The sequence below is a fragment of the Mixophyes fleayi genome, chromosome 2 (genome assembly GCF_038048845.1).
Source record: "Mixophyes fleayi isolate aMixFle1 chromosome 2, aMixFle1.hap1, whole genome shotgun sequence".
NCBI lineage: Eukaryota > Metazoa > Chordata > Amphibia > Anura > Limnodynastidae > Mixophyes > Mixophyes fleayi.
The window spans coordinates 251,682,091-251,704,020 of record NC_134403.1 but is presented as its reverse complement, the minus strand read 5'-3'; the positions used below and the strand labels follow the sequence as shown (position 1 = coordinate 251,704,020).

The 21,930-nt window shown below is 43.1% G+C and overlaps 1 protein-coding gene across 22 annotated transcripts in view; it reads right to left on the bottom strand.

Moving 5' to 3' along the window:
• Window positions 1–21,930, bottom strand: part of LOC142138839 (transcription elongation factor A protein 3-like) — a 90,089-nt gene that overhangs the window by 26,432 nt on the left and 41,727 nt on the right. For 20 of the 22 annotated variants that reach the window (XM_075195864.1, XM_075195867.1, XM_075195855.1 and 17 more), the window contains 7 exons: window positions 14,188–14,256; window positions 13,966–14,001; window positions 2,461–2,514; window positions 2,300–2,374; window positions 2,133–2,210; window positions 1,903–2,039; window positions 1,509–1,565 (listed from right to left, as the gene is read on the bottom strand). In XM_075195864.1, the coding sequence (XP_075051965.1) occupies window positions 1,509–1,565; window positions 1,903–2,039; window positions 2,133–2,210; window positions 2,300–2,374; window positions 2,461–2,514; window positions 13,966–14,001; window positions 14,188–14,256 (506 nt within the window). The remainder of the gene's footprint in view (window positions 1–1,508; window positions 1,566–1,902; window positions 2,040–2,132; window positions 2,211–2,299; window positions 2,375–2,460; window positions 2,515–13,965; window positions 14,002–14,187; window positions 14,257–21,930) is intronic. The other 2 variants (XM_075195869.1, XM_075195857.1) reach the window with 2 other exon arrangements.

Sequence of the window (21,930 nt, the reverse complement as noted above, 5' to 3'; positions counted from 1 at the left end):
AAAAGGAGGTAAATAAGTCAATTATGTCTCCATAAAAAGTAACCAATTTATTGATTACCAATCTAACTATGTGGTATACCTACTAACTCTGCAATATGTGGAACAGGTTTGTGGTCCTAAAATTAGACTTCTGGAACATTGTAGGAATATTCAGAATAATATTCATTATTATTAACCGATATGATGTACTGGATTTTTAAATATTGTATATTCACTATATGCAGTCCAGTGGTTCACTGAGCGCCTCACTTTTACATTCTACATATGTTGGATTTCCTAATTATCCGCTGTTCTGAGGTATGTGGAGTACTGCAAGTGAGCACATCCCAGTGATCGAAGGTTTGCTATTGGACCAATTGACTTTTACTATTCACCATTCTGACAACACAAGAGGCTTTGGGTAGATCTACTATAGTTTCTAAAAATGAAAACTGGAAAAGTTGCCCATAGCAAACAATCAGATTGTAGATATTATTTTCTACAATGTACTAGATGTACTAGTTAAATTGTAGCTAAAAATTAATTAACTTAGGCAAGAAATTGAGTAAGTTTTCTTACTTAAGTTTTCTTGACAAAACCCTGTTACAATGCAAGGGGTGTAAATTAGTTTATTATTTTGCACATATGCTAAATACTGGCTGTTTTTTTTTATGTAGCACACAAATACGTGATAGCTTATTTGTACACTGAAATTGAAAGTTGATCTAGGTAAAAAGAGCCAGTATTTAACCTATGTGCAAAATAATAAACTAATTTACATTCCTTGCAATGCAACACGGTTTTGTCCATTAAACTTAAGTAAGAAAACTTACTCAAGTTCTTGCCTAAGTTCCTTAATGAATCAGGCCCTAGGTGTCTGGTTTAGGCCACAACATTGAAGCCTACTTTAAAAGAGGCAAAATATGTGCAGGGATCATATACTTAGAAATGAATATAAGGATATATCCCGACGAGCATTTTAGAAACTCTATATATATTTTGGCCAGAAAACAGTAGACAATGACCCATAGGAAGATGGCTCGCAAACCAAAACTGCAATCAGAAAATGATGATGTTTACACAGGGCGCCTAGCTGACACCCTTACCTCCCTTGGAAGTGATGCCTGCTTTCCCATCTTTGCTGCTTCTTACCTTAGAAGGTGGGAGAGAGGTGTGGCATCCTCTGTCCATCAGGATGGGAGTGTGGCGCTGGTATGTGACATCATATCCAGGTACCACACTCAAGAGCAGCAGCTTATTCTCATATCAGTGGCAGACACTCCATGTGGGATGTGACGTGTTCTAGGCGCACTCTAACCATTGAGACTGTTTAGATTTGCCTAATCTTAATGCTAGGCTTGTATTCACACCTGGCACATACATGTGATGCATGTCCTATTTTTAAAGCTAGCAGAAGTATAATATATAATTGTATTGTATCTATAAAATGGCAAAAGTAGGTAGACACATAATACATTTGGCTCCTCATCTTTCAAATGATTGAAGTTTTGACCATATAAAAAGGATATATTCTTCCATTTCCCATGCGATTCTCTCACAGTTTGCTCCAAATTGTTTATAATCATCTAGAAACAGATATGTTAAAAAATATCTCAGCAAAGAGCATTCATTTGCGTTGTGCATGGTATCTCAAAACCTCTGAGCATGGTTTTATACTTTATATAAACACTTTAAAATGATCTTCCTTCCCAATAATCGTAATTTGGGACATCTTTCCTGGTACCCCAACCATTTGCTCTATGTAGCAGTGTCTTGGTGGCCATAGATAGCAGGATCCTTTGAGGATCACATTCAGTGCTGCTCAGCACTTTTCAGGGAAGTTCCTAGACAGTGACTCTAAGTATACAGCTCATTTACCCCCCCCCCCCCACCACCATGCCAAGTCGAATTTTCAAGTCTTACCATCAGTCTTCAGAGCAGCTGCCACCATCTCCACGCACTTGTCCCTCACAGAATCACCTGTGGCATAAGAGGGTGCTAAAAGCAGAAATGAAGGAGGACTACTACAAGTGGGAGAACTTGCCAGCACACCACTTGGTCTACAGTAGAAAAATAACAAAACATTACTTGAAAGTAAAAATTTAAAGAGACATACATTCTAATTGTAGTTTATATTTTAAAGCTTTTATCACCTTTCCTCTATGGTATTTGTAGAAGGTTTGCTGGATCCATTACGAGTTGCAAAAGTTGGGGAACCAATAGAGTGTTTCCTATAGAAACCAGGTTGTGGGCAATGGTTAGTTGGTGAATGGGCAGAACATAGAGAATCCCCCTTATTCCAATAGTTACTATTTTTTACCTTTCTTCTTTGTTGTTACTTGAACTTTTACAAGACCCAGATGGCGATGGGAGTGAAGTATTCAAAGAAAGTCTCCTAAAGGACGAATGTAAAAGTTGCAGGTTTATGTGGGTCATCTTTAATTGTACAGTTTACTGTCAGTTCCTTAAACTAATTCTCACCTCTCTGGCTTCTTAGAAGTATGAGATGAAGATTGGGCATCAGTAGAATGGCTCCTGCAAAGAACACAAGAATATCACTCTTACTGTATGAAGAAACAAAACTGATAAACAATCCCCACTAATACAGTGAAATCAGCATTACATCCCTGTACACGGTAATAAATCATCAATAATGTATCCTTAATATAATGACACTATGAACCTATTATACCAGGGAGGGATTTGCCGTCTGGCAATTCCAGCAAATGGCAGATGGGTTGGTCCCCTGATGGGCTTGTCTGACATTTATTTGCTGTATAGCTGAACTTTACTAACAGTGACTCTTGAACTTAGTGACCTCATTATAGCATTGGGTAAGGTGATAATGGAGTGCTATCACTATCACTAACAGGATCGCCTATACAATTATGGAGCAGAGGCAGTCACTGCCTGCTGCCCATTAGTACAGTTATAGTCCAGTTGCAATGAGTTGCTGCAGGGAGGTGGGTCCACTGTGGGACATAACAGCAGTGTGTATTGTATGCAAGAGCTTTCACAGGACACACCCAGTATTGCTGTTTAAATACACCATTGTTGGCTCCAAGAAAATGACTGGGAGAGCAGCTGTCCCTGCATCATGTTCTCTGTTATTAACTGGTTCACTGCCACTTTGCACAGTTCTCATGCTCTGACTGTAGACAATTCTGTGGGAAACTGTATGTTTAATTTGCAAACACAAAAACTGCAGATCCATGCTGTTTCTTCATTTGTGCAAATGTATCTACCAAGCTCATATAAAGGTGCAGATCCACTGCCTAATCTTTGAATCTGCCTCAGGAATAACAGTTACATATTAGCCTCTGAAGAATTTTCCTTTGCTTTTGCCATCTGCCACTTCCATTATACCCAGGAATAACAGCTGCCAGTTCTTAAATTACTCACACTCACAATAAATATATATATATATATATATATATATATATATATATATATATATACACAAGTTAACCCGTGCATGATACTCATGCATTGTAGTCAATTCAAGCTACTTAAGGTGTTAAAAAGGTTCTTGTCATGCATTTGGGCCTAGCCCAGGCCTCCTCAGGGGAAGAGCGTTACTCCCCGACGCAAGCGCCCTTTTTTAACGTGGTTTTGTCCACATGTCACCACTTCATCATTTTTCTCCATCACCTCATCCTTCATCTTCATCGCCACATCCTTCATCAAGCTACTTAAGGTGTTAAAAACTCCCCACTGTCACCCCTGGCAACCACCAACCACTCCCAACTGTCACTTCTCCTTCAAGAAATATATAGGTCAGTGTATAACTCTGCCCAGAAGGTGGCGCTGCAGCTTAGTTTTTTTTTTCCACACACGCCACTTGGCATATATATATTAGATTTTGTGATAAAGTAAGGCAAACACTGCACTGCTGAATCAAATGTGCTGTTTATTTGGGAAGTGTCAGGATAGCATAAAAAGCAGTTTTTCCCACACAGTTTCTCCCACAGCCCTAAATCTGGCTAAACTTTCCTCACTACTAGCTGGCCACTAACTGGCATCAGTGGCCACGCCCACAAATCCAAACACATTTTTATCCTCCAACCTAGCACTACAAACAAATCACAACACAACAGCAAATCAATTACACCCATGGGGAACACCTGTGTGTTCATGTGCTAAAGGAGAAGCCCAGTGAAAATTCAACCCTGTCTGCAGCCTGCTCCTGCAGATTGGCTGGGCTTTTACCTACTTCCCTATAGGAGAGGTGTGGCAAATAAGCCTCTTTGTTACATACCCCTCCCCTTAGCGTTGGCAATCTCAGTGACGCTGACACTGCGAAAAGCGCATATCGGCGAGAAAGGGCATCTGCATATTTGTGCAGATTCCCTGGCCTATGCTCCACTGTGAAGTGGTAGGGCTGCAGTGCTAGGAATAATTGAGTTCCACCTGGGCATTCACCTCCTTGTTCCTGGGCATTCACCTTCAGTGGTTCATGGTCGGTTACTAAAGTGAATTCCCTATCCAGGAGGTAGTACCGGAGAGCCTCGGTGGCCCATTTGATCGCCAAGCACTCTTTTTCCACCCTGAGTATTTCTTCTCCTTAGGCAGAAGTTTGCGGCTTAAATAAAGGATGGGTTTCTCTGTCCCATCAAACCATTGCGAGAGAACAGCACCCAAACCTACACCAGAGGCATTCGTTTGGAGAATCAATCTCCTGCTGAAATTGAGTTCTTGGAGTCAGAGCCACTCGATGATCCTGCCAGGCAGCCTCCGCTGCTTCTGACCAGACCAACTTGTCTGGACAAGTTTTTTTAGAAACTCGGTAAGAGGAGCAGCCCTAGTGGCAAAAGTGGTTATAAACCTGCGATAGTACCCAACTAGACCCAGAAAGTTTCTCAACTGGATCTTCTGCACAGGCTTGGGCCAATCTCTGAGAGCCGTTACTTTGTCAACTTGGGGTTTGACCTGACCTTGTCCAACAACATTTTTGTATGTTGGACAGTATTTGGCCTCACGCATGACCAATGCGCACTTCTCAGGATTGGTGGTTAGACCTGCCTCCCTGAGTGAGGCTAATACAGCCTCCACTTTGGGTAGATGTGTCTCCCAGTTCTAGAAGTGGATGACTATGTCATCTAAGTATGCAGCTACATACTCCTGGTGCGGTTTTAAAAGCAGATTCATGGCTCTTTGGAAGGTGGCGGGAGCCCCATGTAGCCCAAAAGGCAGTACTTTGTACTGGAATAACCCATCTGGGGTTGAAAAGGTTGTCTTAGCCTTGGCAGATGGTGTTAGGGGAATCTGCCAATAGCCCTTGGTTAGATCTAACATAGTGAGGTACCAACTATTGGCTAAGGTTTCCACCAGCTCATCAATTCTGGGCATCGGGTAAGTGCCAAAATGGGAAACCTTGTTTCATTTTCTAAAATCATTACCAAAACGAATACTCCCGTTCAGCTTGGCCACTAACACAATAGGGATATTCCAGTTGCTATTGGATTCCTCAATGACATTGTCAAACATTTTTTTTATCTTCTGTTTCACAGCTACACGTCTAGCTTCAGGAATATTTTTTTGTCTCACCTGTGCCTCATACATATGTTGTTGTACCAATGGTGTGATCTTCCCCAACCTGTCACACAATTGGGACACAAATTGGAACACATTGGGTTCTTTAGGACTCTGTTGCTCCCAGCCCTCCTTGACAACATCCAAAATGCCCCTTGGCTGCCTGCCATACAACAATTCAAAGAGGCTGAACCCTGTAGATGCTTGAGGTATCTTCCTCACTGCAAACATTAAATCGGGTAATACCACATCTCAGTCCTGTTTTTCCTGCGCCACTGCCTCTCACCATGTGTTTGAGTGTCCTATTAAAACGTTCCACTAACCCGTCACTCTGCGAGTGATACACTGATGTGTGTTACATTTCTACCCTTAACAACCGTCAGAGCTCTTTCATTAGACAGGACATAAAGAGAATACCCGGATCAGTCAAGATTTCTTTGGGGATACCCAATCTGGTACAATACAGAAGGAGTTATTTTGCTATTGTGCTGGACTTTATATAGCACAAAGGTATAGCATCGGGATACCTGGTAGCATAGTCCACTATGACCAGTATGTACTTATGGCCACTGGCTGATTTCCCTAAAGGGCTTATCAAATCCATACCAATATGCTCAAACTGAGTCTACACCACAGGGATGGAAATTAGCGGGGCCTGGTAGTCTGACTTCGGACATGTTTGGCAAACCTTTTTATTGCCTCGTACACCTCTGGGCAATAGAAGCTGAGCAATATACCCTCCCGTGTTTTGTCTTCCACAAGTGTCTCCCACATAGATGTGTTTGCGCAGCTTTGAGAACAAGTGGTGTATGAATTTGTGGCATCAGCAATTACTCTACAGCTCTACCTGGTACATTACTAACTCAATATAACAGATAATTCTTTACCATATAATAGGAAACACCTTCTGCAGGTTTGTCAGCCTTCTCTACCCCATTTATCTCAACTACATTCTTGTAGCCATTATCTAAGGAAACATCTCCAAGTTGTTCTCGGCCAAAGTCTTTTAATGGAAAGAAGTTAGAAAATCCTGCCCAGTCTGAATCCTTGTTGGGAGGCGTTGCCGCTTCATCCGAGGTCTCGCCAACACAAGATGCCAGGAACCAGTTCTGAGTTGGCACTTGTGCAGCTCTCCTTTGTGTATACTCCCACCTCTTATGAGGTGTATTTTCCTGAATTGTCTGGTTCAGGTTTCGTAGTAGATCCTGGCACTTCCCATTTTCTGTTCCCTAAAGCTCCTTGTCAGGCGCCGCCTCCGCACTGACACTTGGTGCAGGAGACAGACGCCTGCACCTTCTCAGAAACCCCGTCCTGTTGCCTAGCAGCGGGATGCTATCTCTGCTCACCTGTCTGCAGCCAGCATGTCTTACCGCCAAAATCTCTCTAACCCAATCAGGAGGCACCTTAAAGCAGCCTCTGACACATGTCTAGTGCCAGAGTATTTGGTCTTCAGCCTTGCTCCAGCGTTTGTTCCTGTGTTGCTGTTATTTGGATTCTGACCCCGGCTTGTTCCTGACTTCTCGTTTGGTTCCTGATTCTGGCTTACAGTGATATTTGGTATTGACCCGGCTTCCTGACCTTTCTCCTGCTTCTGATTTGGCAATATCCGTTCCTCTGGTTTTGACCCGGCTTGTTGACTACTCTTCTATCCTGCATCCTGGTGGGCTGTCACCGCTGCCTCAATTGTTACCTCGCCAGCTGACTGATACTGAGGGCCGCGACCTGCACGTCCCTTGCAGCAAAGTCCATACCTCCTTGTGGGGGTTCCTTGTGAAAATCAGGGGTGTGTTAGACTCCGCGCCTCAGTACTCAGTAGCGCCAACTGCTGGCAGGGATCATCAATTCCACCTAGTGATTCTGACACTCCTCCATCAAGGCTAGACTTTCGGCCGATGCTTCAATTGCCATGGTGTCCGGCTGGATTCACTCCTGGAGGATTTGCTTGAACAGCAGAAAGTCTCTGCTTAGGATTAAAGGGTATGGCAGTTTAGGGACAACTACCACTATTGCCGTGACTGTCCAGCCATTTATGGTCACAGGCAAAAGAGTGCTGTCATATTCCTTGGCCGCCCCGTGGACACAGAGTACCATCACCTTGAGCAATTTGTGAGTCAGTTTCTTTGGTATTATGGAGCTAGAAGCTAACAACAGTTCACTACCTGAATCTACCAGAGCCAGCACCAGATGGTGATTCACAAACACCACCATGCGGAACAAACAGGACTTCCCGGTAACTGGACTCATAGTACAGCAGCTCAGAGAGGTTGGTGGTGTGTACGCTAGGGAACAATCCATAGGTTCGACTAACCTTGGGCATTATGCCCACATATGTGCAGGCTCTTTGCACTCAAAGCAGATTGGCCCTTTTTGTCAGGCAATATTTTTTCATCAACATCCGGTCCACCTTTCCACCTACCAGGTTTTGGCCGAGGCACAAACTTTGGAACGAACAATAGGGGTTTGGACATATGCTGAAAGGTGCTGTATCTCTCCACCACAGCAGCCAGTTCCTCATAGGTCTGAGGGTCCGCATGCAGTGCCCACCTATGGAGCCTCGGTCAATTCCTCAGATACAATGGTCAATGGACAAAATTTCAATCATTCTGAGTGTTCTATTCTGTCTGTAACCACTTCTTTAGTGTTCTACCAAGTTCAGCAAGCTGAGCCTGAACCAGTAAATCTTTGGAGAGTCTCCAGTCATGATATCATTGGGCCTCCCCCGCTCTGATGATGCCAATCCTCTCTAAGATGGCGATTTTCATTCATTCGCCAACCTGATCCTCATCCAGATCTATATATGTCTGCTGTTGTTCCCCTGAAAGATAGGGAGCCAGGTGCCCGGACCACATTCCAGGTGGCCATTTGGCTCGGGTGGCAGAACGCTCAAACGCTATCAAACATGCCTCCACACCATCATCTTAAGTTAATTTCTACAGTGTGGGGGTAGCTGGAGCATCCCTGTCCCATCTCCCCTGAGTGATCTCCATGGAGAAGAGGAGTATTCTCCTTTTGTACTGCTGCTATATTCACTAGGGTTCTTAAAATGTCTTCCATTCCCACAGATGTTTGTGCTGGAAAGTGGAACCTAGCTTCTCTCAGCATTCACAGGCAAATAAAAACATTTTCTGAACCACACCCAATTCACAACTTAGTGACACACCAGGTCTGGCACTACAATTACCAGCAGTTTTTACAACTTCTTTCAAGCTGACAAAAAAATATTTTACATTTAACAAGTGTGGCACTACAATGACCAGCAGTTTTTTTTAAATCTTCTGCTTTCTTTTGCAACTCACACAGCTGCTAATCAGTCCCAAGTACACATGTTTATTGGTCTTCCCTCAGTCTCTCCCCAGCAAAAACAGAATTACAACAGATTGATGTATTATAGTGGCATTCACATATAATCCACTCACCACCTTTGCTTCTGGAGGCTGGGTGGACAGTCGTGTTTTGGCTGTTCCACGATGACACCATATGTGATAAAGTATGGCAAACACTGCACTGCTGAATCAAACATGCTGTTTATTTGGGAAGTGTCAGGATATTATAAACAGCAGTTTCTTCACACAAATTCTCCCGCAGCCCTATGTCTGGCTAAACAGTGCTCTCCTCAATACTAGTCAGTCCCTTACAGGCATCGCTGGCCCTGCCCATGATTCCAAACAGGTTTTTATCATCCACCCTAGGACTACAAACAAATCACAACACAACAGCAAATCAATTACACCCATGTGGAACACCTGTGTGTGAAAATGTAACCCTGCACATACACATATTTCGGGATATTCACTACATGAGAAAAGAAGGGATAGCCATGTGATTTAAGGGCTAAATGGGATCAGCAAGTCATCTGCACCACAATATGCATTCCTCTACCAGCAGTATATTCGAAATCCTCCCCTATAGTAGATAGAAGGCGGTAGCCAAGACAGGAGCAGATGATCAGGAGCAGTCCAGAGTAAGGGGTCCTTTCCAAGTAGAATAATCAGGGACAGGCCAAAGGGTCAGGGCTGGCAGTGAGCACAGATATCCAATAACAAAGCCAAAGTCATTACAAGGAGGGTCCAGAAAAAAGTCAGGAGTCACAAAAGCAAACAGTCAGAAGTTCACCATAGTATCCACAGATACTATGGTGAAAGTATATATAGCTGATATGCTTTGTATAGCATATAAGCTATACAAAGCAGGTCAGCAAATGCACAGCACCAACGTTATAGCCAGCATGGAGGCTCGGCCCTCTCTGCCTTAAATATTAGAATGGACCGAACAGGGACCAGGGCATCTGGACTGCAATTAACCACAGGTGGCTAATAATTAATTAATTGATTCTTATTGCGCACACACCCATCTGTCCCCTAATGCTGGGACGCAATGCAGGAAAGCGTTCTGGCCGTTGTCCTTGTGACGGTCGGGAAGAGGATGAAGTGACATCCCGAACGTCATGACGACGACTTGGACGCGGTCTGCAAGTATACAAGAAGCCGCCATGGCTCATGACATCACCGCGACTTGAAACAGTACTCCGCCATTGAGGAAAAGTTAAGGAACCCCGATATTCTGGTTTCCCGGGGAATTGTTTGAAGAACTGCTTGAGTAACTTATTTGCATGCAGAATGTTCTTCTGGGCTATACCCTTCTAGTGTACCAGGAAGTCCTTGGACTCTTTTTGAGTAAAGCATTTTTTGTATAATAAATTCCTGATGTCTGTTGACCTTAACATGACGAAGTCTGTGAGCACGATGGGGCCTGAACTTGCTGGACATGGACAAGGACACCAGTTTGAGAAGTAAGCAATGAAAAGTATTAAGAATTATGAGAGAGCATGGGAGATCCAACCTGAAGGTCACAGTGTTAACTTGTTTAATAATGACAAGCAGCCAAATGAATCTGGGACCCAGTTTCTTACACGGCTGTCATAGTCTAATGTTCCGTGTTGAGAGCCAGACCCTGTCACCAACATTAAGAGAGCACTGCCTACCATGCAAATCTGCAAAATGCTTGGTGCTCAAAGAGGCTTGTTTGAGAGCAATATGAACCTTCCTCCATATTTAAGTGAGGCAAATGGCAGTACTCTGATTGCCAACTTGGAAGGCTATACTCTGTTCAGGAGGGATAGGGTAAATAAAATGTGAGGAGGAGTATGCCTTTATATTAAGCCACAGTTAAAACCAAGTATTCAGGAAGTTATTTACGAGTATATTGGTGATAATATAGAAGCATTGTGGGTGGAAATATCCAGCGGAGGAAAATGTTCAGAGAAGTTGCTGATAGGGATATGCTATAAACCACTAGATATTAGTATGATTAAGAAAGCCCAACTTCTACAGCAAATTGAAAAGACTACACAACTAGGTCAAGTTTTAATTATGGGGGATTTTAATTATCCGGACATTGAATGGAGCACTGAGATCTGTGGTACAGCTAGGGGAAATAGGTTTCTGAGCATGCTAAAAGACCATTACATGTCCCAATTAGTAGAGGAACCAGCTAGGAACCAGACTATACTGGACCTAGTAATAACAAACAATGTAGCAGTAATATCAAATATTCAAGAAAGGGAACACTTGGGAAACAGTGATCATAATATGGTCTCATTTGAAATTAGTTTCCAGAAGCAACAGTATAAGGGATCAACTAGGACTTTAAACTTTAGAAAGGCAAATTTTAATATGCTAAAGGAGTCTATAAAGTACATAGACTGGGATTAAGATTTTGAAGGAAAAAATACTGAACAAAAGTGGGCTGTCTTTAAAATGTGGAAACATACATGTATAAGTTCATTCCTTTGGGAAATAAATGTATAAGAATTAAGTCTAAACCAATGTGGCTAAATAAAAAGGTAAGGGAAGAAATGCAAAGGAAGAAGCGTGCATTTAAATTGTTTAAGTCTGAAGGGTCTGAGGAGTCCTTCCGTAGCTACAAGGAATGTAATAAAACATGTAAAAAGGAAATTAGATTGGCTAAATTAGAAAATGAAAAACAAGTTGCAAAAAGTCAAACCCCAAAAAGTTTTTTAAGTATATAAATGGCAAAAGGATTAAAAAAGATAATATAGGAACCATAAGAAGTGAGATGGGTGAATTGATAAATGATACTAAACAAAAAGCAGAGGTATTAAACACTTTCTTTTCTTCAGTATTTACTAGAGAGGAAAAAATTGTAGGAATAAATACATAAAAACAGATATGAAACCGTACCATTAATTAACACTTGGCTGGCAAAGGAAGAAGTCCAAAGGCGACTGAACAATATTAAGATAAAAAAAGCTCCAGGTCCAGATGGCATACACCCAAGGGTTCTTATGAAGCTTACCTCAGAAATAGCTAGACCGCTATTCTTAATTTTCATAGCTTAAATCTCATCAGGCTCAGTACCAATGGATTGGCGAATAGCAGATGTGGTGCCGTTGTTTAAAATGTGGATGAGATCACAACCAGGAAATTATAGACCTGTAAGCCTGGCATCAATAGTGGGGAAACTAATGGAAGGTATATTAAGGAATAGCATTCAGGATTACATGGTGCGCAAATAAGATTATTAGTGGGAATCAGCATGTATTTGAGAGGGATAGGTCATGTCAAACTAATCTAATTAGTTTCTACAAGGAAGTTAGTGGGAACTTAGACCAGGGCAGCACAGTAGATGTGGTCTATTTAGATTGGGCAAAGGCCTTTGATACAGTGCCACACAAGAGGTTGGTTTACAAAATAAGGGAACTGGGTCTAGGAAACAACATTTGTACTTGTATCGAAAACTGGTTAGCGAATAGGGAACAGAGAGTTGTGATAAATGGAACATTTTCTAATTGGTCAAAAGTTTTAAGTGGAGTATCTCAACAGAATCTTTAGATACTCCACTTAAAAATTCGGGCCACTCCTTTTTAATATATTTATTAATGACCTTGGTGATGGTTTAGAGAGTAAAGTTTCCATTTTTGCATATGACACTAAACCCTGTAAGGTAATAAAAGCAGAGCAAGATGTAGCTTCTCTACAGAGGGACCTAAATAAACTGGAGGATTGGGTGGCCAAATGGAATAGGAGGTTTAACGTAGATAAATGTAAGGTTATGCATTTAGGGATCAAAAACAAGCATGTAATCTATAAATTAAATGGAATTAATTTAGGGAAATCTATAATGGAAAAGGATTTGGGAGTGTTCATAGACAGTAGACTTAGCAATAGTGCTCAATGTCAAGCAGCAGCTGCCAGGGCAAGTACAGTGTTGGCATGCATAAAAAGGGGCATAGATGCAAGGGAAGACAGTATAAATAAAGCCACTGTATAAATCGTTGGTAAGACCTCATCTTGAATATGAAGTACAGTTCTGGGCATCACTCTATAAAAAGATATACTAGAAATGGTTCAGAGAAGGGCAACAAAATTGATAAAGGGTATGGAGTGATTAAATTATGAGGAAAGGTGAGCCAGTTTAGGCATGTTTACTTTAGAAAAGAGGCGTCTAAGAGGAGATATGATTACTATATACAAATACATTAAGGGTTAATACAGAGATCTTTCATGGGAACTTTTTACCCAAAGGAATATACACAGGACACGCGGTCACCCCCTAAGCCTAGAAGAGAGAAAGGTTCACAACCAGCAAAGGAAGGGGATCTTTACTGTAAGGCCATCATGGTATGGAATTTACTGCCGGGGAAGGTTTTCATGGCAGATTCAATAGATATGTTCAAGAAAGGGTTAGACAAACTTTTAGCGGAAAAGCGTATCCAGGGATACCACCGTTAATTAAAATGAAGAATAGTAATGGATATAGGGAAAAAATAGTACTGCAATATTGGGTCTGGAGGGATTTTTCCCGATCGAAAAAGATTGGCGGTTGCTTATTCTGTATCAATTTCAAATATAAGAAAGGGATCGCAGGAGATCCAAAATAGATTGAACTTGATGGACTGGTGTCTTTTTTCAACTTCATCAACTATGTTACTATGTTTAAGTAACTTTGAGGGCCTCAGAGGCGCCAGCAAGTTGGTCCAAGGATGGAAACCGAGGTTGCAGAAGAAAGGGGAGACTCGTGTAGAGGAATCGAAGGCATTGTTTTAGGCTGAAGACATTTCTGTGGGAAACAGATAGTTACATTTGCAAACCACAAAATCTGCGGAACTACACTGCTTCTTCATTTGTGCAAATGCATCTACCAAGCTCATATAAAGGTGCAGATCCACTACCTGATCTTTGAATCTGCTTTAGGAATAACAGTTAGATATTAGCCTCTGAAGAAATTTCCTTTGCCTTTGCCATCTGCCACTTGCATTATGCCCAGCAATGGATTGCTAACAGAAATATGTTAATCATAATTATAAAAGTTAATTAAGTGCACAATGATTCTGTTCTTTTTAAAACAACCTATTTTAAATATAATGTGTTTTTCAAAATGTAAATTAGCGCATGCAAATTCAATGCAAACTCATTGTTTTCAGCAAGCTCTTACCGATTCATCTTTGAGTCCTTGACAGTATTTTTCTCTCTGCGGGATAGAGAATGGATTTCACTACATGAGAAAAGAACTGTCTGCCTTTTGTACCTAGATTACCTTTGCATAGCACCTGTGTGTTGATTGGTTCTGCATTGTTTTTGCTAGCATTTGTTACGGCTATCAACTACTGACATAAGCTTGCAGAACAGTAGACAGAGGTATTCGCCAAGCTCTTACCGTTTCATCTTTGGGTCCTTGGCAGTATTTTGCTCTCTGTGGGATGGAGAATGGATTTCAGGGCATTCACTACATGAGAAAAGAAGGGATAGACCTATGATTTAAATGGGATCAGCAAGTCATCTGCATCATAGTAATCATTCCTCTACCAGCAGTATATTTCATTATTCTTCCACACTTCAGAATCGCATTCAGCTAACCTAACAAACTAAATTCCAGAAGAATTAACTTGAAGTTTAATGCTGCAACAATGCAGCTGCATTGTTCACAACTGTCTGTGTTTTTTACCCAGATTACCTTTGCATAGCGTATGTGCGTGGATTGGTTCTGCATTGTTTTGCTTACATTTGTTATGGCTATTGACTACTGATGTAAGCTTCCAGAACAGGAGACAGAGGATTTCGCCAATAGCAGTCACTTTCCTGTAGAGCTTGTTGAATTCACAGGTACTTGGATATCCCCAGGTCTTAAATATTAGCGTAGTGAGAGCTTATATGCAGTACTGCAGCAGGTAAATAGGTGGCGGTAGCCAAGACAGTATGGTCTGGAGCAGTCTGGTGTCAAGGGTCCAAAGCAAGTAGACTAATCTAGGATAGGCCAAAAGGTCAGGGCCGGCAGCGAACAGGAATATTGTCACTCACCGGACTGTGAGTGCCATTTCTCCTGTGTTCAGGAACCGTGGCCGTCCGCCATCCTGAGGGTCTGCGCATGTGCAGCCCTTATGAAACCCTCAGTACCTGTTGCTTTTAATTGATTGGATGATCATGCAACCCTCCCTATTTAAACCACCTGTGATCATTACCTGGTTGCCTGATCTTGGAGTCTCATTCCACATGAGCCTCTGAAGGTGTTCCTGTGTTTCCTCGTGTATTCAGCTCCAGCTGATTCCTGTCTACTACGATTGTGGTTTCCAGACCACTTCAACTCTCCTGTGTTCATCGTGTCTGCACTCAGATGATTCCTATCTGCTACTGCTGCCGGATTCGAGTCCGCCTCAACTCTCCTGTGTTCAGCGTGTCAGCTCTCCACTGATTCCTATCTGCTACTGCTGCCGGATTCCAGACCGTCTCTACTCTCCTGTGTTCAGCATGTCTCCCCTCCGCTGCCTTCACTACTACTGCCGGATTCCAGACCGCCTCAACTCTCCCGTGTTCATCATGTTTCCAGTTTTACTTACTACTGCTTCCTGAGTATTGCTCCGTTGATTACCGGTTACCTTCCGTGCGCTGCACCAACCTGATTACCGCTTCCATCCTCCAGTGGTCTCTCCTCCTGCCGGCGTTCAGCCGTTCAGGTATCCCTGCACGTCTCCTTGACAGCCTGCTCTCCTGAACCGCGGTATGCATACTTTCCATTGACTTTGCTATTGTATTGCATATCCGTCTGGACTGTGTTGTGTTCATCTCCGGAGTCTTCTATCTACTGAAGCTATTGCTACTATTGACTTTGTTTCCTATTACCTGGATCGCTCTAGTGACTTTGTATACTTCAAGCAGCGCTTGTCAGTTATTATTGTATTGTGGATATCATCGTGGGATCAAGTTCCGTGTGCCCCGTGTATCCTCTGCATTACATTCATCTCCTCGTGCCCCTCCTCACATATATATAGCAGTGGTACAACTTGCTGACGCAGACCACTGACTCCTGTTTCCCATTGTCACCAGTTTCAAGTATCTCCTCACATAAGCAGTGGTACAACTTGCTGTACGCAGACCACTGACTTCCCCGTTACCTACTTGCACCTGGAATCCATTCCTTCACTATAGACAGTGGTACAACTTGCTATACGCAGACCACTGACTCTCACTACCTCCTCTCTACTCTTGGACATTCCTCCTCACTATAGCAGTGGTACAACTTGCTGTACGCAGACCACTGACTCCCCTCACGTTTCCTTGTCCATCTGGTTCCTCGTGTACATCCATCTAGTCATTACCAGTTGCTGCTAGTCATAGACTTTCCTTGAGCATTCTCTCACCATCTGCTGATTCTCATGTTCCGTTGTCACCCTGCTACCAGAGGACCATAGTACCAACTATATTACTCTGGTAAGAACATCATCTGGTGATATCCTGGGCAAAGACTCCTAGTGCCCGTGACAGTAAGATCAGGCCATGACAGACCCAGGATCGGAACCTACAGCTAAAGAGATGCTGCAGTATCTGGTTACCCGTATTGAACAACAGGATGTTCGCCAACAACAATTGCTGCAATGTTGCCAGGCGTTAGCCTCCCAAAGAACGTCTGCGCAAAATATCACAGCTACTGTTGATGCTCCTGTGCCTTCCTCTGTTTTCCCAGTGCCATCCCAGGTGTCTACTGCTTCCACGCTACACCTGCCTACTCCTTCAAAATATGATGGAGACCCCAAAACATGCAGGGGTTTTCTAAATCAATACTCAGTTCATTTTGAGCTTCAACCTCACAATTTCTCTACTCATCGTTCCAGAGTGGCCTATCTCATTTCCTTGTTTTCCGGACAAGCTCTCGCATGGGCTTCCCCTCTGTGGGAAAGAAATGATCCATTATTACAAGACAGTGCCAAATTTATTTCCACGTTTCGAAGTGTATTTGATGAACCTGGTCGTGTTATTTCCGCTGCATCCAGCATCCTCCGTCTACGTCAGGGTTCTCGTACTGTAGCCCAGTACGTCGTTCAATTTCGGATATTAGCCTCTGAAATTCTGTGGAACACTGAAGCCTTAATTGCCGCCTTCTGGCAGGGGCTTTCTGAGAAAATTAAAGATGCACTGACTACTCAAGAATTACCTACTTCTCTAGAAGATTTGGTTTCTCTTTGCCATCGTGTAGACATGAGATTTCGTGAAAGAGAGTCTGAAAAAACAACTTCATTTAAAGCACCTCTTCGCTCAAGTCCTCAAGTTCGCCAAGTTTCATCTCCGGTGATACCTATGGAGAAAGGTCTCTCCAAATTAACTTCAGAGGAGAGGGACCGAAGAGTAAAAAATAGACTTTGTATCTATTGTGCTGATTCTACTCATATGCTAAATTCATGCCCTAAAAAATCGGGAAATGCCAGGCCCTAACCAGTTCTGGAGAGGTGAAGTTAGGGTCCCTGGAGTCCTCTCCATGTTCTACGAAATTAAAAGTTTGTGCTTTTGATGTTACGGTTTCCTTTGCTACCAAATCTTTCATGTCCCAAGCACTTATTGACTCTGGAGCTGCAGGAAATTTTATTTCTAAATCTCTCGTGAATCAATGGTCCCTACCAGTGATTACCTTGAAAATACCTATTACTGTGACTGCTATCGATGGATCACGCATTATTAATGGTCTCATCACCCAGAGTACATCTCCAGTAACCCTTCAAATTGGTGTATTACACCAGGAAGAAATTTCATTTTTAATTCTTCCTGTTACTACCAGTCCGATTGTATTAGGATTTCCATGGCTTCAACGTCATTCTCCCCAGATTGACTGGCACACTCCTCAAGTTACGTCTTGGGGGCCTGAATGTCATCATCGTTGCCTCTCTCAAGTCGTTCCTCTCAAGATACAGCAATCCTCCATTTCACCTTGTTCACCGGGACTTCCTCCTCAGTATGCTTCTTTTGCCGATGTATTTGATAAAATTCAGTCTGAACGTCTTCCTCCTCATCGTTCGTGGGACTGTCCGATTGATCTTCAACCTGGCAAGACTCCTCCCAGGGGTCGTGTGTATCTACTTTCGTTACCTAAAACTCAAGCCACATCTGAGTACATCAAAGAGAATCTCCAGCGAGGATTTATTCGACCTTCTACCTCTCCCGCTGGAGCAGGGTTTTTCTTCGTAAAAAAGAAGGATGGGTCATTACGTCTTTGCATAGATTTCCGTGGACTTAACGCCATAACTATCAAAAATCGGTAACCCATCCCATTAATTACTGAGTTATTTGATCGTATCAAGGGAGCCCGGATCTTTACCAAGTTGGATCTTCGTGGTGCCTATAATTTAATTCGAATCAGGTCCGGTGACGAATGGAAGACAGCTTTCAACACCAGAGACGGGCATTATGAATATTTAGTAATGCCCTTCGGGTTATGTAACGCCCCCGCTGTTTTCCAGGGTTTCATTAATGAGCTCTTCTGGGACTTGTTATATGTTTGTGTCGTCGTCTATCTGGACGACATATTAATCTTTTCTCAGGACCTGCCTTCTCATCATCAACATGTGGCAGAGGTCCTTTCCAGACTCCGGAAAAATTCATTATTCTGCAAGTTAGAAAAATGTTCATTCGAGTTGCCCCAGATTCCATTTCTGGGATATATTGTCTCCGAAGTTGGTCTTCAGATGGATCCAGAAAAGGTGAATGCTGTATTACATTGGCCTCGGCCAACTACTCTTCGTGCAATTCAGCGTTTTTTAGGTTTTGCCAATTACTATAGACGCTTCATTCAAGATTTTTCCTCGATTGCATCTCCTATTGTGGCCCTAACTCGTAAAGGGGCCAATACTAAACAATGGTCCTCTGAGGCCCTTCAAGCCTTCCAGTTTCTCAAAGAGTCCTTCTCCTCCGCTCCTGTTCTTCGACAGCCTAATGTGACGCTTCCCTTCTTCCTAGAGGTAGATGCCTCTAATGTTGGCTTAGGAGCCATTCTCTCCCAAAGATCGGAGCAACAAAAATTCCATCCTTGTGCCTTTTACTCTCGGGGTCTTCTGCCTGCGGAGAAGAATCATACCATCGGGGACAAGAAGTTGCTGGCTATAAAAGTAGCATTAGAGGAATGGAGATATTTGTTGGAGGGAGCTCGTCATCCTGTGACAATTTTTACTGATCATAAAAATTTGTCATATTTACAGTCTGGTCAATGTTTGAATCCTCGTCAAGCAAGATGGTCTCTTTTCTTTTCTCGTTTTGAACTAATCATAACCTTCAAACCAGCTGCGAAAAATAAAAAAGCAGACGCCCTATCTCGAGCATTTGTGACATCCTCAGACGTTGAAGATGGTCCTAACCACTCTATATTAGACCCCAAATGTGTTTCTCTGGCTGCTTCTTCCACTAAGGTGCTACCATTTGGGAGAACCCTCGTGCCTCCTGCTCTTAGGAAGAAAATCCTTTCGTGGTTTCACTCTTCTCGTTTTTCTGGACATTCTGGTGAACGCAAGACTTTTGAAATTATTTCTCGAAGTTACTGGTGGCCTTCTATGAGGAGAGATGTCAAAGATTTTGTGGCTGCTTGTGAATTGTGTTCCCAGTTCAAGACTCCCCGCAGAACTCCAGCGGGTTTGCTTCAACCACTACCCATTCCTTCCAAGCCGTGGACCCATATTAGTATGGACTTTGTTACTGATCTTCCTCCTAGTTAAAAGTGCAATACTATTTGGGTAGTGGTGGATAGATTTTCGAAGATGGCACATTTCGTTCCTTTGACCGGTTTACCTTCTTCATCTACTCTGGCTGATTATTTCATCAAAGAAATCTTCCGTATTCATGGATGTCCTTCCGAGATTGTTTGAGATAGAGGAGTGCAATTTGTTTCCAGATTCTGGCGGGCCCTCTGTAAGACCTTGGGTATCCGATTATCACTCTCATCCTCCTACCATCCTCAATCAAACGGACAAACCGAAAGGGTCAATCAAGATCTTGAGACTTTTATAAGGATGTTCTCTTCAGCCAACCAAGACAACTGGGTAGATTTGCTTCCATGGGCTGAATTCGCTCATAACAACATGTATCATGAATCATCTTCTAAAACTCCATTCTTTGTGGTTTACGGTCACCATCCGTCTTTTCCGGAATTTCCTGCCCCTCCCACCCAAGTTCCTGCTGTAGAGACTGTTTGTCAGACCTTCAAAAATATTTGGTCTCAGGTCAAAACCTGTTTAAAGAAGACATCTGCCAGATATAAGTCTTTTGCAGATAAAAAGAGACGGGCTATTCCACCCTTAAAATCGGAGATCGTGTATGGTTATCAACCAAAAATATTTGTTTGAAGGTCCCATCTATGAAGTTCGCTCCTCGTTTTATTGGTCCATATAGGATCATTCAAGTGATAAATCCAGTTTGTTTCAAACTTCTACTACCTAAGAACCTTCGTATTTCCAATGCCTTCCATGTGTCTTTGCTCAAACCTCTTATCATCAACCGTTTCTCGGTCCCTCCTTCAGCACCTCGGCCAGTTCAAGTTCATCAAGAGGAGGACTTTGAGATTACTCACATATTGGATGCAAAAATTTCGCGAGGAGTGCTTCGTTTCCTCGTTCATTGGAAGGGCTTTGGTCCTGAAGAGCGTTCATGGATTAAAGCAGAAGATCTCAACGCTCCAGCTCTTCTTAAGAAGTTTTATTCCAAGTTTCCGGACAAACCCGGTTCCAGGTGTTCTGTGCCCACCTTTAAAAGGGGGGTTACTGTCACTCACCGGACTGTGAGTGCCATTTCTCCTGTGTTCAGGAACCGTGGCCGTCCGCCATCCTCAGGGTCTGCGCATGTGCAGCCCTTATGAAACCTTCAGTACCTGTTGCTTTTAATTGATTGGATGATCAGGCAACCCTCCCTATTTAAACCACCTGTGATCATTACCTGGTTGCCTGATCTTGGAGTCTCATTCCCCATGAGCCTCTGAAGGTGTTCCTGTGTTTCCTCGTGTATTCAGCTCCAGCTGATTCCTGTCTACTACGATTGTGGTTTCCAGACCACTTCAACTCTCCTGTGTTCATCGTGTCTGCACTCAGCTGATTCCTATCTGCTACTGCTGCCGGATTCGAGTCCGCCTCAACTCTCCTGTGTTCAGCGTGTCAGCTCTCCACTGATTCCTATCTGCTACTGCTGCCGGATTCCAGACCGTCTCTATTCTCCTGTGTTCAGCGTGTCTCCCCTCCGCTGCCTTCACTACTACTGCCGGATTCCAGACTGCCTCAACTCTCCCGTGTTCATCATGTTTCCAGTTTTACTTACTACTGCTTCCTGAGTATTGCTCCGTTGATTACCGGTTACCTTCCGTGCGCTGCACCAACCTGATTACCGCTTCCATCCTCCAGTGGTCTCTCCTCCTGCCGGCGTTCAGCCGTTCAGGTATCCCTGCACGTCTCCTTGACAGCCTGCTCTCCTGAACCGCGGTATGCATACTTTCCATTGACTTTGCTATTGTATTGCATATCCGTCTGGACTGTGTTGTGTTCATCTCCGGAGTCTTCTATCTACTGAAGCTATTGCTACTATTGACTTTGTTTCCTATTACCTGGATCGCTCTAGTGACTTTGTATACTTCAAGCAGCGCTTGTCAGTTATTATTGTATTGTGGATATCATCGTGGGATCAAGTTCCGTGTGCCCCGTGTATCCTTTGCATTACATTCATCTCCTCGTGCCCCTCCTCACATATATATAGCAGTGGTACAACTTGCTGACGCAGACCACTGACTCCTGTTTCCCATTGTCACCAGTTTCAAGTATCCTCTCACATAAGCAGTGGTACAACTTGCTGTACGCAGACCACTGACTTCCCCATTACCTACTTGCACCTGGAATCCATTCCTTCACTATAGACAGTGGTACAACTTGCTATACGCAGACCACTGACTCTCACTCCCTCCTCTCTACTCTTGGACATTCCTCCTCACTATAGCAGTGGTACAACTTGCTGTACGCAGACCACTGACTCCCCTCACGTTTCCTTGTCCATCTGGTTCCTCGCGTACATCCATCTAGTCATTACCAGTTGCTGCTAGTCATAGACTTTCCTTGAGCATCCTCTCACCATCTGCTGATTCTCCTGTTCCGTTGTCACCCTGCTACCAGAG